Consider the following 14,622-nt stretch of genomic DNA (forward strand, 5'->3'; position numbering starts at 1 on the left):
AACATTATAACAATAAAATATGAAAGCAAGTACAATATATATACACTCAAATATATATTCACCATATGTTTTAAACCCATACTAGAACAAATTCTGCCATATTCTGGTATATCTTTTGAATTAGCTGAAAAATGAATGCATATTATTTAAATTCCTTTTCCAAAACAACTTATTAAAGGCTTCTCTATTTTCTAATAACACGACTAACTGTATGATGTTGACATTTCCTTAGAGAGATCACCTTTTCTTCTACCTGTCGGATTTATTCTCTTGTGCTTTTGTTGCGGTGGTCGGACTGTAAACTGTGAGCACATCGGCACACTCTCCGATGTGCGTCCGTCCGGAAACACGCATACAAAAGCGGGAGTTCCGCAATGAAAGCAGGATGTTGTGGTGCAGACCAGAAAGCTCCGATAAGCTTATTGGGGAGTTCCTTGGCACTGGACCCATAGTCAGGTAAAACGACAACCAAAAGCTTATTTTTAGTGCACCGGGACCGAAGTTAACGCGGGTCACGTCGTCGCCGTACGTCGGATCCGAAGTGTAACGTTAACATGCGCAGACAGCAGGACAGACAGACACCGAGTCCGGTTTAACGCTACTGTTACCACACAACAACAACAACAACAAAACCTGCTTATAGAGATACAATGACAACTTTTATCTATATTTTAAGGTATCACCGTGGGTGTGTATTAATGGAGGCGACATAGAAACAGCCGACCGTCGGTGTTGTCGGTGAGTTAGCCTCAAACTAGCCGCCTTTTCCACGGTGTGCTAAAGGCAGTGTGAGCCGGTCGGTGGGGGACACATTGGTGAGGTGGGTGGGGGGTGGTTGGTATCGACCCTGGCTGCAGAATAACGTTACCAGGAGATTGAATAACGTTTTTAAAGTTTGCCTATCGGTGTCTGTAGCTGGAGAGGATCATGTGGAAGAGGCTTTGCTTGAGCTGAAGCTGCGTCAGGTCTGTTTTTACCTTTTTAGATAAACGGCTCAAAGGTTGGTGGATCACGTTATTAATGATTTAATTTTGTTGTTTGTCTGCGTCTTAGGGGGACAGAGAGGTTGTGATTGTAATACTTTGAAGAAGTAAACGTGAAGATAAGTGTTAAAGGGCAACAGGTTAGTTTATAAATAGGGTTTTGTATGTGTTTGTTGAAGATATCACACAGAGCAGACTGTCATTTATTTATTCTCTATCACATAATTCACTTTTATTTTGAGTGCCACTGATTTTGCTGCACATCTCGACCACCTTAGTGCACTTTCTGTTTGCCTGAACATACAACAAAACATAAACAACATAAACAAAAATGAAGATAGACGTAAGGACGCAAACAACAAGGGTAATTAAAAAACAGATTTCTAATTAAAACGGTTACAGTTCTGATTCAACCCGGTGGGAACATGGAGGGTAATGCAGTCCTGACGTGTACGTTTGTTTAGGAGTACTTTATAGATAAACGCATACCAGTGTTGATCTCTTCTCACACACAGAGAGAGAGAGAGAGAGAGAAACAATGTCACCCTCACCTACTGACACCAGAGGCTGCCATGAAAGAGATAGAAACTACTCACACACATTCACACGCCGATGGCACAGCACTGGGGGCAATTTGGGGTTCAGTATTTTGCTGACGGACACTTCGACATGCAGCCGGAGGAGCTGAGCATGTTTCTTGTTGTTTCTCTTTCACTCCCCTCCCATTCGAAGTCGTCCAGTGTGCATCATTAACGTAAAGTTGTCTTTTCAGAAACAAGATGATAAAAAACTGGGGCGTCATTGGTGGGATAGCTGCTGCGATTGCAGCTGGAGTTTACGTTTTGTGGGGCCCAATTACAGAGAGAAAGAAGAGAAAGAGAGGTAAGAATAGAGTATAACCACATAACATGATATACAATAAAAGCAGTACCTCACTGTGACTTGTGTTTTCTTTCAGGTATGGTTCCTGGTCTGTTGAACTTAGGCAACACCTGCTTCCTGAACTCTTTGCTTCAGGGTTTGGCAGCATGTCCGTCCTTCATCGGGTGGCTGGAGAAGTTTTCAGGTTCGCCTACGATCCAGTCATGCAAAGACAACCAGTTGTCCACAACACTGCTTCAGCTTCTCAAAGGTATATAAAACCAGTCTGTGATATCAGTCACTAGAGTGCAGTGGACGTGTAGTGTTCTTTCATACGGGGGGTGGCAGTACCTCAGTCCGTAGAGACTCGGCTGGGGAACCAGAGGGTCACCGGTTCAAACTGGAGAGATCAGATAAGATTCCCGGTGCCCCATCTCTTCATATTTTTGACACCGATTGTGTCTCTAACAGCTCTGTCCAGTGATGAGCCTGGGGATGAAGACGTACTCGATGCCGGTTGCCTCCTGGATGTTCTCCGGCTGTACCGGTGGCACATTAGTTCATTTGAAGAGCAGGTTAGTCAGAAATGATTTTGAGTGATATTTCTTATATTTCTCTATATAATGTAAGATTCAGTGTCTTATTAAAGTCTGTCTGTTTGTTCTCAGGATGCACATGAACTTTTTCATGTCCTTACATCTTCTCTGGAGGAGGAGCGGGATCGTCAACCCAAAGTCACTCACTTGTTTGACGTGCAGTCCCTCGAGGCAAGTTACCACACACACATATCTCTTGTATGCCAATGCCTCCAGTATGCGTTCAGTTCAGCACTTTGGAGCACATGTGTAGACTCTGCCTCCCACCTCTTTTCAAACTTCATTATATATATATTTTGATGTCGAAGTGTCAAAAATGACAAATCGAGTACTTCACTCCCAGTTATTCTGTGTGTGTTTGTATTTATTCCAGAGTCTACCTGATCAAGATGAGAAAACTATGACCTGCAGAAGTCGAGGTAAGTAGACGAAGACGTTATGGAGCCTAGAATATCAAACCATGAAGAAAATATTTGATCTGTATTCAGTTTTCTTTTTGCAGCCCCTCTTCATCCAATACCAAGCCCGTGGAAGTTTCAGCATCCTTTTCATGGTCGTTTAACAAGCAACATGTCATGCAAGCGCTGCGAACAACAAGTGAGTTTGTGGTTTGATTGATTTTTCCCAGGAAGTGAATATCAAGTTAGTTTTGTGTTTGACTTTTTGACATTGCATTTGTGTAGAGTCCGGTTCGATATGACTCGTTTGAGAGTCTCTCCCTGTCCATCCCTTTACCTCAGTGGGTAAGCAAACATTCCAGGAACACATGAATTATTATTATTATTATTATTATTATTATTATTATTATTTTATTACTTAATGTACCTTTCTGTTGTTCTGTTTGTCATCATTTGATCTGCATATGTCCTCAGGGTCGACCTATGTCTCTAGATCAGTGTCTCCAGCATTTCATCTCCTCAGAAACCATCAAAGAAGTGGAGTGTGAAAACTGCACCAAGGTACATTCACTACAGTATCAGCCAAGTTCTGGTTATCATTTTGTTAATGTGTAATTCACTGAAAACTAAACTATAGATCAAGGTACTTCATTTGCGTTCATATGAGTAAGTGTTTATTTACTAAGAAATTATGCTTGTGTTTCATTTTTGTTTTCCCCTCAGCTTCATCAAGGGTCCACAGTAAATGGGCAAGTTCTGGAAAGCCAGAGGACGACATTTGTTAAACAGCTAAAACTGGGAAAGGTAACTGTCATATTTATTGTATCACTATTAGCTCAACATCAGCAGCCTGAGATGTTAATAAAACTAAACTCTCTGTACTCTCTGACGTTTTCTACCAGCTCCCCCAGTGCCTCTGCATCCATTTACAAAGACTGACGTGGTCCAGTGAAGGAACTCCCATCAAAAGACAGGAGCATGTGCAGTTCGCAGAGTATCTATCCATGGACCGCTACAAACATACGGCTTCCACACTGAGAAGTCAGCGAGTCAAATGTGCTCCAAACCCCATAAGGGCAGAAACTTCAGACGATTCCATGGAGAAACCCACTGCTAATGGAACCGGTATGTTGGATTCATCATCTTTAAAATATCATTCTGTTTCACATTCAGTTTGTTTTTGTCATACATTTGTTTGTGTTTTGTCTTCCAGAAGCAGAGCATCGTAACAACAACAACAAACCTTTTTCCAATGGAACTTGTTCTTCTGTATTTCTTCACTCTCCCGGTGTGAACCCACCGCTCGGCCTCACATATGACTACAGGTAAACTTAAAGTGTGACTACACCCTTCAGTCCTCATAGCTCCCTCCCTCTCAGCACAGAGCGCAGTGATTGACAGACTGACCACAGCAGTGTAGCGGAAAGCTACTGCTGGTTGTCAGAACTAACCAGCTATGAGCAGCTGCTGTCTCAGTAAACATTGCAGTCTGGTGGCAGCCGATAAAGCACAAAGTTCAAACCATTGCACCAAAATAGGCTCTATGTCAGCAATGACCTTGCAAGGTTCAGGGTGATCTAAAACAGTAGAGGGCATATTGAGCCATTTTGAACACACAAAAAGCAGATTCCCATAACTTTGGTAAGAGTTTTGATGTGTTTCATCACAGTATAGTCACGTAATTTAGTTTATAGCTCAAAAAACACATTAGGGTGGAGTACCTCTTTTAAAATGAAGGTGCAACAATACAAAGAAGTTATGCATATCATGCTATTCAGTGATGTGGTGATAATCTAAAGCCCCTTTCACATCACCAGATCACAACATATTAAACACTTACAAAAGATTTTAGACTGACAGAAGGTTTTGGGCTGGCTTTTGGTGGCCTTAACACCTCAATTCAAACTTTATTATTTCCTTTATTTGCTGTTTGCAGGCATCTTTTGATCAGTGTCTTTCCCTCCAGTTCTACAGAGTACCTTTTCCAGCTCACGGCTCTGCTGGTTCACCACGGTGACATGCACTCAGGACATTTTGTGACGTACCGCCGCAGCCCTTCCTCACCTCGCAGCTCTACACCCTTCAGCTCCCAGTGGCTTTGGGTGTCGGACGACTCGGTACGAAAAGCCAGCCTGCACGAGGTGCTGTCTTCCAACGCGTACATGCTCTTCTACGAGAGAGTCCGAAGGCTGCACCTCGCTCTGCGCTCGGAGGAGTAACCAGAAGCTTACAGCCTGATTAACTTCTGCCTTTCCACTCAGACTGTCACCGCTGCATTTGCCAGTTGCTGTACAACGTGGGTACCAACAGGTGGATTATGATTCTATGACAATGAGACCAGAGGGTTATTGTAGAGATCATTTCGCACCATGGATCACAGCAACATGTTTAAAGGTCATGGTATGATGTGTTCTGACATTAAACCCACGAGAGGACACTTTCTCTGATCCAGAGTAGGAGGCTCTCAATCCCAAAGATTATGGACCTGCAAGTTTATTTTTCTTTAAATGTGACCACGTAAGCTACTTTTCTTTGATAGATGCAACAGTTTCCTTCATGTAACATTTTGGCTTCTATGGGACAAAAAAACGGGAACACCTGACAATATAGTGCACTCCAAAGTAAAAGCCCTGCAATACATTGTTCATGTGTGAAGCTTATAATGTTATTTTTTTGTTGAGGCTGTCAGAGGTGTTAACTCAATTCTGTGGCATTTGTATGATGCAGTAGTTTTTGGTGTTAAATCGGCACGCAGTATACTTTTAAAGGTGTTCCTGTTATTTTGTCCACTGCCTGTACATTACAGACGCAGACAGAAGTAGCTGATTAGGATTTCCTGGCGCTGTTACCTAGAGGTTGTTACATATTATGAAAAGTCAAATAGGTAGAATTTTCCTCAACTCTGGTTCTCTATCGTCTAATATGCCTAATCATTCCCAGCAGTGTATGTAGACTGTATTGGAAATAATGTTTTAATTGACATCGTTCATAAGCAGTTGAATTTGATATTTTTATATGTTTCCAGTAATCCTCAAACTGTCATGATTTGCGGAGCTGCACAGTTGAGGTTAAAGTGCCATGTTGTCTTTTTTAAAAGTCCAGTGTGTAACATTCAGGAGGATCTATTGGCAGAAAGGGAACATAATATCCATACGTATGTTATAATTAGCATGTAATCACCTGAAATAAGAAAATGAGCTGTTTTTTTAATCTACAGACACTGCGGGTTGCCTTTGATTCTACAGTAGCCCAGAACGGACAAACACTGGCTCTAGATGGAGCCGTTTGTGTAGTAGTTTCTCCTTCACGCTTGGAAAGGGAGGGTGAATCAGCAACCACGCCTCTAGATGCCACTGAATCCTAAACACTGGACCTTTTTAACACGTGAAGCCATGTGTGCTACAACTAAAGTGAACATACAATATGATGCATCAGAGCCATTTGGCTTGGTGTTGATGTGTAACAGATTAATAATGATCTGCTCTCAGTTTATAAAGCCACAGTATGACTGCAGGTCTTTGGGCAAGTTATCCTGAATATTTTTAATTCTGTGTAACTGATAACTGCCATTTTGCTCCTACCAAACCAACAAAGTCACACTGAGAAATTTTGGCCTGGTGCAAAACTCCTCGTTAATTTTTTTGCAATTTGCACTAATGTATATTCATGTGAGATTGTGTGTGTATTTGTGTGCAATCTGTAAAGGTGATTGTTTTCAGGTATTAAAAAAATAAAACAAAACATGCATTTTAGAGTTTTATTATATTATTTGCTACACAGTTAGACGTGCGTACGATCAAGCACTGCTTTCTGAAGTATACTGGACCAAAGCACTGAACAGTATAGCGGTAAGCAGCATATGTTTCATAAGAATAAATAAAATACATCATTTAAAGGCGAAATTGTGTGCCAATTTTGTGCCAAATGCAGAGACTGAGGAAATAATCTTTATTTGAAAGCTGATGAAGACCTTGAGATGGGGTTAAAAGCTCCAGAAAAAGCCATTAAGGTAATATGTTTTTAAAAATGAATCAACAAAAACTAATATTTACTTTGTCAAGAATGAACTTTAAAAGACTTTAAAACCCTTCAAAGAGCTACCAGGTTCAGCATCCGCAGTCAATGATGGATTCACAGGTCAGCAGACACCTACAACATCATTTAAACCCATCCAAAGCTTACCAATATTACTCTAGTCCTAGTCTATTTTCTCAAACACTATACAGTAATATCAGTCCAAATCTCCCATGGATACAGAGGGGGGTCATCCTTAACAAGGTTACATTGAACATTTTAGCTAACTTACTCAATAAAAGGAAATATGACCATTCAAATATAAGGAAATTGTGATGTTTATGATTGAAATTGAGCCAACTTTACCTTTGAATTTACTCAAAAACTATACAGTAAAGTTAGTCCAAAACTCCCCATTGGGTACAGAGGAGTTCATCCATAAGATGACATTGCAAGTTTTAGTTTTTAACCTACTAAATAAAAAGAAATATGAAGACATTTTGAATAGTATCATGAAAATTGAGCAGATTTCCCCTTTAATTATCTAAAAAAACCCAGCACAGTAAAATCAGTATGAATCTTACATAGTTATAGTTTGGGTCAGTATTATTATTATTATTATTAGTAGTAGTAGTAGTAGTAGTAGTAGTAGTAGTAGAGGTAGTTATACTATAGTGTTTATTTATGATCATAAAATAACGTAAATAAATAAAGTAAATGTTGCACATGATGTATTTATTTTCTATTATTGTATTTATTATTGTAATTCTAATTATTATTATTTTTAGTATGTAGTCATTTTCATAAAAGAACAGGACCGAAAATGGGTCTATGTACCTTTCAGGACTGTAGTAACAACGTCCTGACAGCGGCTCACTTTACCGCAGTCGCTCCGCAATGGAGGAAGGCAACAGCAACCCGGACCATGAAACACCCAAACCGGCTAAAAGGAAGAAGAAGAACTCATCCACCGACACCACAGACAAAAAGGTCAGTGTTTCTAAATCCATCAACAACAAAAAACTGCTACATCAGGAAATAAGAGCCTTGAATTCACACGTTTTACAGCAAAAAGAGCCGATGAAAAGCAAGAATTTGGGGCTGAATGACCCAGTTATTTGTACTCAATCCTGTAACTGTAACTGTAACTATACAGTGAAGGATAATTGTTCCAGGATTCCTCTATTTTTGGTTTATGGTGATTTATGGTGTCATGAACCGGCTCAAAGTTCAGACAAAATAAGGGAGACCACACAGATAAATAAGGTTTTTTTTATTTTTAACCATTTAACCAATATTTGAACTAGACATAAAGTATAAACATATTAGTGTTGTCAGTGTTGTAGTGAGTGTGTGGATATGGGCCTAGTGGGGTGCAGGGAGAAAGCTAATGTGAAAAACATTTCGAAGTAAACATGAAAGATCCTGTTGGTTGGGAGGAGAGAGACATAATTAGGTTGAGCTCCATATACAGGCCAGCAGTCAGGGAGCAAGTTAATCCAGGGACACCCCTGCCAGAAGAAATGAAAACACACAACAACAACCAGAATGGGAGGGGTCATCACACTGGATATGACTGTGACACACACACGCACACACACACACCTCATACTTTATCTCTGTGTATTTGTGTTGACTTAATTAAACACTATATTGTGGTGGATATATTGTGGTACCTTCAACAGGGAAAAATCCTTAATCATCCTGCTAACATGTCCCAATTTTTTTGCTTTTTACAAGAAAGTATGAGAACATCTACAGCTTAAGACAAAATGAACAGATCCAACTTGAACACTGAACTCCCAAAACTATCCTAAAGAAGAAGCCCCCGTATTAGGTCAGCCCAAAATACATCATTTAAAGGTGAAAACAATTGTACCAAATGCAGAGACTGACAAAATAATCTTTATATGGAAGCCGATAAAGCCCTTGAGATGGGGTTGAAAGCTCCAGAAAAAGCTATTAAGCTGATGCTGTTCTTTTTAAACAGGCTAATATTAGATAGAATAATAATATAAGAATAAACTTTGATGCTCAAAAGAGTTTTTAAAACCCTTCAAAGAGCAACCAGGTTTACCATTCGCAGCCAACAATGGATTAACACAAGAAGCTATATGTAGACTGTAGCTCAGGTATTGGCGAGTACTCGAGTCTGTGCGTCCATCTGATACCAAAGTACATTATTCCACCCCCCCAAGGATAGCAAAGTCACGACCCACCCTACCCTGACTCCGACAGGTTTATTGGTACTCCCTATCGGCCGGTACATAAAGTTCAGGTATCGGGAGGGAACAAATGGTATGCTCCATCTTTAGCTCCACTGAACTGTTCAGTGTTGATTTTATTGATCCTTTTTCTTCAGGAACTTTACCAGCCAACTGTACAAAACGTAACCTGGTAAAAGTTGCAGAAAGTAGCTGAAGTTGTGGTTTGAAGTTTGAACTTGAGATCAGTGAGACTATAAAACGTGCTCATCAATCAGACGTTCCTTGTTGAGAATCCACACTCGGTCGTTTCTTCTGGTCCAGCAGGATCCGTCTGAAGGTGAGGTTGACGCGAGGGAGGGAAATCTTCTTGCGGACGGGGAGGCCGTGGTACCAGAAGGTGTTGGTCGGCGAGTTCATGAGGAGCAGGCTCCCGTGGGCGAGCTCCAGCTTCACGGGTTCGATCTGCCGGCGGGTCCCGTTTACCCCGAGTGTCTCTGTGACGGAAGACAAAGTCTCGTGGTGCTCCCAGCGAGACGGAGGCGATGGGACAGAGGGGGTCCAGCTCCTTCTCGTCATCACGATGCTCCCCCATGTGATCCCGACCATCTTTGTACCTGTTGGAGAGACGATCACCTTCAGGCCAAACATCAAAACGGAGATCTTTTACAGCTCGTATTCGCTCACCTGTTGACCAGGACAAAGTTAAATGTTTGTCCGGTCGCTTTTGTGACAGCGTCCCGGATATATTCCAACGTGGGAGTCCACGGACAGGCCAAACGCGCCACCCCAGAATAAGTGTAGGTCAGACCTGCATCTCCGTACGTCGCCTGCTTTCTCGGTATATCGTACACTTTTCCAAATATCTGAACTTTTGCTTCTTCCCCTGAAACAAAAAAAAACAGATATTCACAAGAACACTGGAACTTCTGGTCGTAACCGTACGGGAAATAAAAGGTTAGTTTGTACCTGTTGAGTACACCACCTCCTCCTCCAGCTGTTTAAGAAGATGGTCTGCCTCCTCTTTGGAGAACAGCAGAGCGTAATCGCAGTCTAGTCCTTCGGCCTCTATTTTCTGCCAGGGAACAGGATGAGAGAACTCGTCCTCCTCCTCTTCCTCCTCCTGCTTCATCCTCTCCAGTTTGATCTTCTTCCGAGGACTTCTTGCATCATTAGCTGGGGAGCGTTTATTCTGTCCCCGAACCACAAACTCTTCCATAACCTGCTGTTTTTACTCCGAAGAGCTTAATTTTAGGATTATTTTGAACCTGGATGAAGTGAAGAAGAATCAAACACTAACACTGATTTTGAGATTTAAAAACCTTCAATAAAGCTGGTTTATTATACTGTAATTCTCCTGAAATTTGCTATATTTTGTGGAATTCAGGACGCTTTTATTACAAAGGATGCGACTAACAATGTCGCTGAACCCAAGTTGACAAATTAAAACGGTTTTAAATGTTAGTGTATAGTAGTATATTAGGGATAAGTGACTACTAGTATTATCTGTATTCGTAGTTTTTAAAATAACAAATGCTTATTTATTGACACATTTTACTTATTTGTACATCATCTGTACCGGATACTCGTTTCAGCCGAGTACTGAAACCCCAGTCACATATAACATATAAATATATAAAAGCAGTAAATCTTAACATTTAATAAAAATGTTTTGCTTGAAAAAAAAGCCTCAAATGATTTATCGGGTATGTATGACGATTCATTCCGGTTGATTGACTACTCGATTAATCGATCGAACAGCAAAGAAACATCGACATTAGGCTTTTAAAACTATAAAATATCACATAACTACAAAACAACAGTGGAGAAAAATTATCTCTCAGTTGCTTTACCTTCCACAAACCCTACTAAACACCACGCCGCGGTTCGTCTTGAACGTCCCCTCGGCTCATTTGCATAACCCGCTTTCGTCACTTGGTTTTGGCGCGAATTACTTTGATCCCGGTGAGTTGGTTTCGGGGTTGCTGTGTTTTTCCCGGGGAGCTCGCCGCGGTTAACTAACACCAGCTACTTAAATCAACTAATAAGTGACATTAATTAGTTCAGCGCCAACGTGTTTCTCCACAAAATGATCGGACAGAAAACAATTCACTCGTTTTTTACGCCTGTGTCGAAAAAGAGGATTTCTAAGGATTTAAATGAAGCCGAGGAGGATGCAAAAGACCCGGTGAGTCGCTTCTGCTCCAGTTTATCAGCTAACAGTTACCACATGTGCAGTTTCTGGTGTTAAAACAACGTTTTTTTTAATATTTAAACACTTAACTTACAGAGTATTCTCAAACGTATCTCAGTTTCCCGCGACCATCCAAGCTACGTTCACAAGCGCCGCCGCGTTCTTGTTTATTAAAAGTGGTTGCTCGCAGCGGGCCAACAGCACCGTGATGTTAGCACTGCGCTGTCGGCGGTTCCTAAAGCCGCTTTCACCCCCAGCTGCCCGCCTCTCACCAGCTCTGTGTTTTGCTCAATACACTAAAATTGTGCAGAAGAAGCGGAAGTCCTCGGCGCCGGAGGGAGCCGGTCCGCCGCAGCCGTGCAGCCCTCCACTGTCCCCGGATCAACTGGAGAGGATCGCCCGCAACAAGAGAGCCGCGCTGGAGAGACTCGCTTCCGCTCAAACGCCTCCAGGTTTCGGGCAGAGCTGGAGAAACGGACTGTCGGTGGAGTTTGGAAAGCCCTATTTTAAACAAGTGAGGTGGACATTAAGCCTTTAAGTAGTTGTTTTAAAAATAAATGTTTATAATAACTTCATATCTCTGCCACAGTTGATGGGTTTTGTTGCCGATGAGAGGAAACGCCACACCGTGTATCCTCCTGCTGAGCATGTCTTCACCTGGACGCAGATGTGTGACATCCGGGATGTGAGTTTAAAAACCTCTACTAAAGCTTAATGCAGCAACAATCTATAAAATTATATTTATATTTTATATTAATAAAGAGGGAAAACAAGAAGACAAGTCAACTCCAGGTGCAGCAAATCTGCTCTTACACAGGTGTACTTAACCATGAATCCCACTTGTTATTTTTATTAGCCAGTTGTTGTCGTCCTGGAAAACCTGGAACTAGTTTTGGAAAAAGGAAGTTGATTAAAAGGAGCAAATATGTAGAAATAATAACATAATACTTAGTTTGAAACTTGTATGCAGTATATATGATATGACACTTCATAGCATACAGCCTAATAATCCTCATAAATACATGCACAGTGATGTACACGTAATGAACACTTTAACTTCCTAGAAGATGAATTATCTGTAAGATAGAATAAATTCTGCTTGGTTTGAACTTTGACTGATGAGGCCGTGGCCCCAAAACAGCAGCTTATATAACCGTTTGTAAGAAAAACCTCTGGAAAATGTTCCAGAAAAGTAAAAGAAAAATAATTAAAATAAATAAACACACCAAATACTAAATGAACTAAAATAGCACAATACAGAATATAAGATATCTATAAGATATTCATATATTTTTGATGGATAAGAAGCTGAACACATGGTTGTTTTGTCCTTTTTTAAAGATAATTGTGTTATGTTAGTTAGACAGTTAATACACATACCCCCAACCGCCCGCTGCCTAGTGAAGAGTCAGTTGTATCAGATTTGCACTGATACAGCGTTAAAGGAAGAATTTCTATCATGTAGGAAATTTAAACCATTGTTTTGCTCTTCCACTAATCATCACAGTCTCCTCACGTTCACTTTCTGTCTCTAATTCCAGGTCAAAGTGGTGATTCTTGGCCAGGATCCGTATCACGGTCCTAACCAAGCTCACGGGTTGTGTTTCAGTGTCAAAAAACCAGTGCCTCCTCCACCCAGGTATCAAACCTTTTTCATAACCTTTCACTACTTTTTGTTTTTTTGTTTTTTAAACTCTTGTCTAAGTTTTAAATCAGGTGGTGACACATTTATTAAATCCTCGCTCCCTTTTTTTTAATCTCCAGTTTGGAGAACATGTACAAAGAACTGGTCTCGGACATTGACGGCTTTCAGCACCCAGGACACGGAGACCTGACTGGGTGGGCCGAACAAGGTACATTTAGAAAAGTCGTGTAAACATTCAACAAACAGCTTTCTGATTATTAAAATCTCCTCCTGTTATCCGTGATGTCGCTCTCCAGGTGTGTTGTTGCTCAACGCCGTGTTGACCGTGCGAGCGCACCAGGCAAACTCCCACAAGGACAAAGGCTGGGAGACGTTCACCGACGCCGTGGTGCAGTGGCTCAGCAACAACTTGGAAGGCCTCGTCTTCATGCTGTGGGGAGCGTATGCCCAGAAGAAAGGAGCCGCCATTAACAGAGTGCGTCTACGCTGTTTGTTTTTTAACACTTTTTTTTTTTTTAAAAAGCTTTTTAATCACGTTTGTGCTTCTAAACTTTACGTTTCTCTCTCTCTCTCTGTAGAAACGCCACCACGTCCTGCAGGCTGTGCATCCCTCCCCGCTGTCCGCCCATCGAGGGTTTTTTGGGTGCAAGCATTTCTCCAAGGCCAACGAGCTGCTTGAGCAATCTGGGAAGTCTCCCGTAAACTGGAAGGCACTTTAAGTTGTTACGTATGCTGGTTAACTACAGACCCACCCATAAGCTCTTCTCCGTTTTCCTGTTCTAGCATCCCGAATGTGCAGAGATTCTTTATGAAAGAGGTCGTGTCGGCTTCACGCTGTACACTGCTGACAGTTGTGATACATATCTTTATCATCTGCACTCATTTTCAACACTGTAAATATGTTTGTGTCTGGTTTTTTTTGTTTTTTTACTTTTTTTTGTTAGTGAACATTTGGTTCTATTAAAGTGGTTCCAAAAAGTGCACGTTGTGTATTAATGTTTGCTGACGTCCTCAGATATACCGCTGTTCCTGTGCTCCACTGCAGAGTTTCAGGACCACTTTGTCATCAGGTTTTGTGAATTTGAGCCTCAGCAAAAAGTAATTAAATAAATTACAAGGAAAAGAAATTAATCAATTATGTTTTATTTGGTTTAAAACTCTCTATACTTTGATCTGTGGGACTACTTATTAACATATTAAGAGTTAAATGTATAACTGTGTCTCTTAAACAATTATTGGTTGTTTTTATGATTTATTTTATCCAACAACCTTTTAACGCTTTTATTTGATTTATGAGGCCGGTCCCTGCTGCTGAACATGAAGTGACTTATTAATGTTTCAACGCTGCTTTTTAGTCATGTTGTTGGTGAACCGGTCGACTATATGAGACCCTTTCTTGACAATAAGACAATAATAGGACGTTATTAAATACAATCCAGAAATGTCTCACTTTGGTAACATTAAGACTTGAGAGTTGTGGGACTTCTGTATGTTACCAGCATGTAAAACAGTTCAATGTTCTATTATACAAAGTGTAATGTTAAATTTATGGTATTCTGGAAATGATGAGGTTAATATAATTTTACATTGTATTAATAAAGTTATATATACCGTATGCACACATAATCATAAGTCAAACTGTTGCTAATTCCACTGAATTGGTACTAAATGAGGAGTCATAGATCCGGCTTGCTAAAAAGAGCTGGATTTCCCATCAGTTGTGTTTT

General features: G+C 40.8%; 3 protein-coding genes across 6 annotated transcripts; 2 read left to right on the top strand and 1 right to left on the bottom strand.

Annotated features, from left to right (window-relative positions):
• The first annotated feature begins 313 nt into the window (after positions 1-313).
• On the top strand, positions 314-6,590 carry usp30 (ubiquitin specific peptidase 30). 2 transcript variants are annotated; one of them, XM_051422687.1, is made up of 13 exons: positions 314-456; positions 1,756-1,865; positions 1,942-2,115; positions 2,316-2,419; positions 2,513-2,611; positions 2,814-2,859; positions 2,943-3,037; positions 3,124-3,183; positions 3,313-3,399; positions 3,562-3,642; positions 3,741-3,963; positions 4,052-4,163; positions 4,805-6,590. In XM_051422687.1, exons 1-13 carry the CDS (start codon positions 329-331, stop codon positions 5,055-5,057), a joined length of 1,572 nt encoding a protein of 523 aa, XP_051278647.1. In that variant the 5' UTR covers positions 314-328; the 3' UTR covers positions 5,058-6,590. The 2 variants fall into 2 exon arrangements, with proteins under 2 accessions (XP_051278647.1, XP_051278648.1); XM_051422688.1 differs by lacking the exon at positions 314-456 and adding an exon at positions 690-738.
• Positions 6,591-7,750: 1,160 nt separating this feature from the next.
• On the top strand, positions 7,751-14,527 carry LOC127376104 (uracil-DNA glycosylase). Of its 3 annotated transcripts, none has more exons than XM_051422692.1 (7): positions 7,751-7,842; positions 11,561-11,764; positions 11,840-11,935; positions 12,792-12,889; positions 13,015-13,103; positions 13,192-13,370; positions 13,474-14,527. In XM_051422692.1, the coding sequence occupies exons 3-7, from the start codon at positions 11,843-11,845 to the stop codon at positions 13,612-13,614; spliced, it is 600 nt and encodes a 199-aa protein (XP_051278652.1). In that variant the 5' UTR covers positions 7,751-7,842; positions 11,561-11,764; positions 11,840-11,842; the 3' UTR covers positions 13,615-14,527. The 3 variants fall into 3 exon arrangements, with proteins under 3 accessions (XP_051278652.1, XP_051278651.1, XP_051278649.1); XM_051422691.1 differs by lacking the exon at positions 7,751-7,842 and adding an exon at positions 11,098-11,244; XM_051422689.1 differs by lacking the exon at positions 7,751-7,842 and having other exon boundaries at positions 11,459-11,764.
• Positions 8,111-11,021, bottom strand: LOC127376105 (DNA oxidative demethylase ALKBH2-like). The gene is given in 4 exon segments (XM_051422693.1): positions 8,111-9,530; positions 9,532-9,673; positions 9,744-9,942; positions 10,026-11,021. Coding segments are annotated over 4 exon segments (795 nt in total). The 5' UTR covers positions 10,276-11,021; the 3' UTR covers positions 8,111-9,326.
• Positions 14,528-14,622: the final 95 nt, after the last annotated feature.

The sequence above is a fragment of the Dicentrarchus labrax genome, unplaced genomic scaffold (genome assembly GCF_905237075.1).
Source record: "Dicentrarchus labrax unplaced genomic scaffold, dlabrax2021, whole genome shotgun sequence".
Lineage (NCBI taxonomy): Eukaryota > Metazoa > Chordata > Actinopteri > Moronidae > Dicentrarchus > Dicentrarchus labrax.

What these genes read in the sequence shown, in the direction of transcription:
- usp30 (XM_051422687.1), top strand. Translation starts at nt 329, where the DNA reads ATGTGCGTCCGTCCGGAAACACGCATACAAAAGCGGGAGTTCCGCAAT. An exon ending in TTGACGTGCAGTCCCTCGAG is followed by an intron (nt 2,612 to 2,813) that starts GCAAGTTACCAC and finishes TATTTATTCCAG; the next exon opens with AGTCTACCTGATCAAGATGA. An exon ending in GCAAGCGCTGCGAACAACAA is followed by an intron (nt 3,038 to 3,123) that starts GTGAGTTTGTGG and finishes GCATTTGTGTAG; the next exon opens with AGTCCGGTTCGATATGACTC.
- LOC127376104 (XM_051422689.1), top strand. Translation starts at nt 11,459, where the DNA reads ATGTTAGCACTGCGCTGTCGGCGGTTCCTAAAGCCGCTTTCACCCCCA. An exon ending in CCAGTGCCTCCTCCACCCAG is followed by an intron (nt 12,890 to 13,014) that starts GTATCAAACCTT and finishes TTTAATCTCCAG; the next exon opens with TTTGGAGAACATGTACAAAG. An exon ending in GACTGGGTGGGCCGAACAAG is followed by an intron (nt 13,104 to 13,191) that starts GTACATTTAGAA and finishes GTCGCTCTCCAG; the next exon opens with GTGTGTTGTTGCTCAACGCC.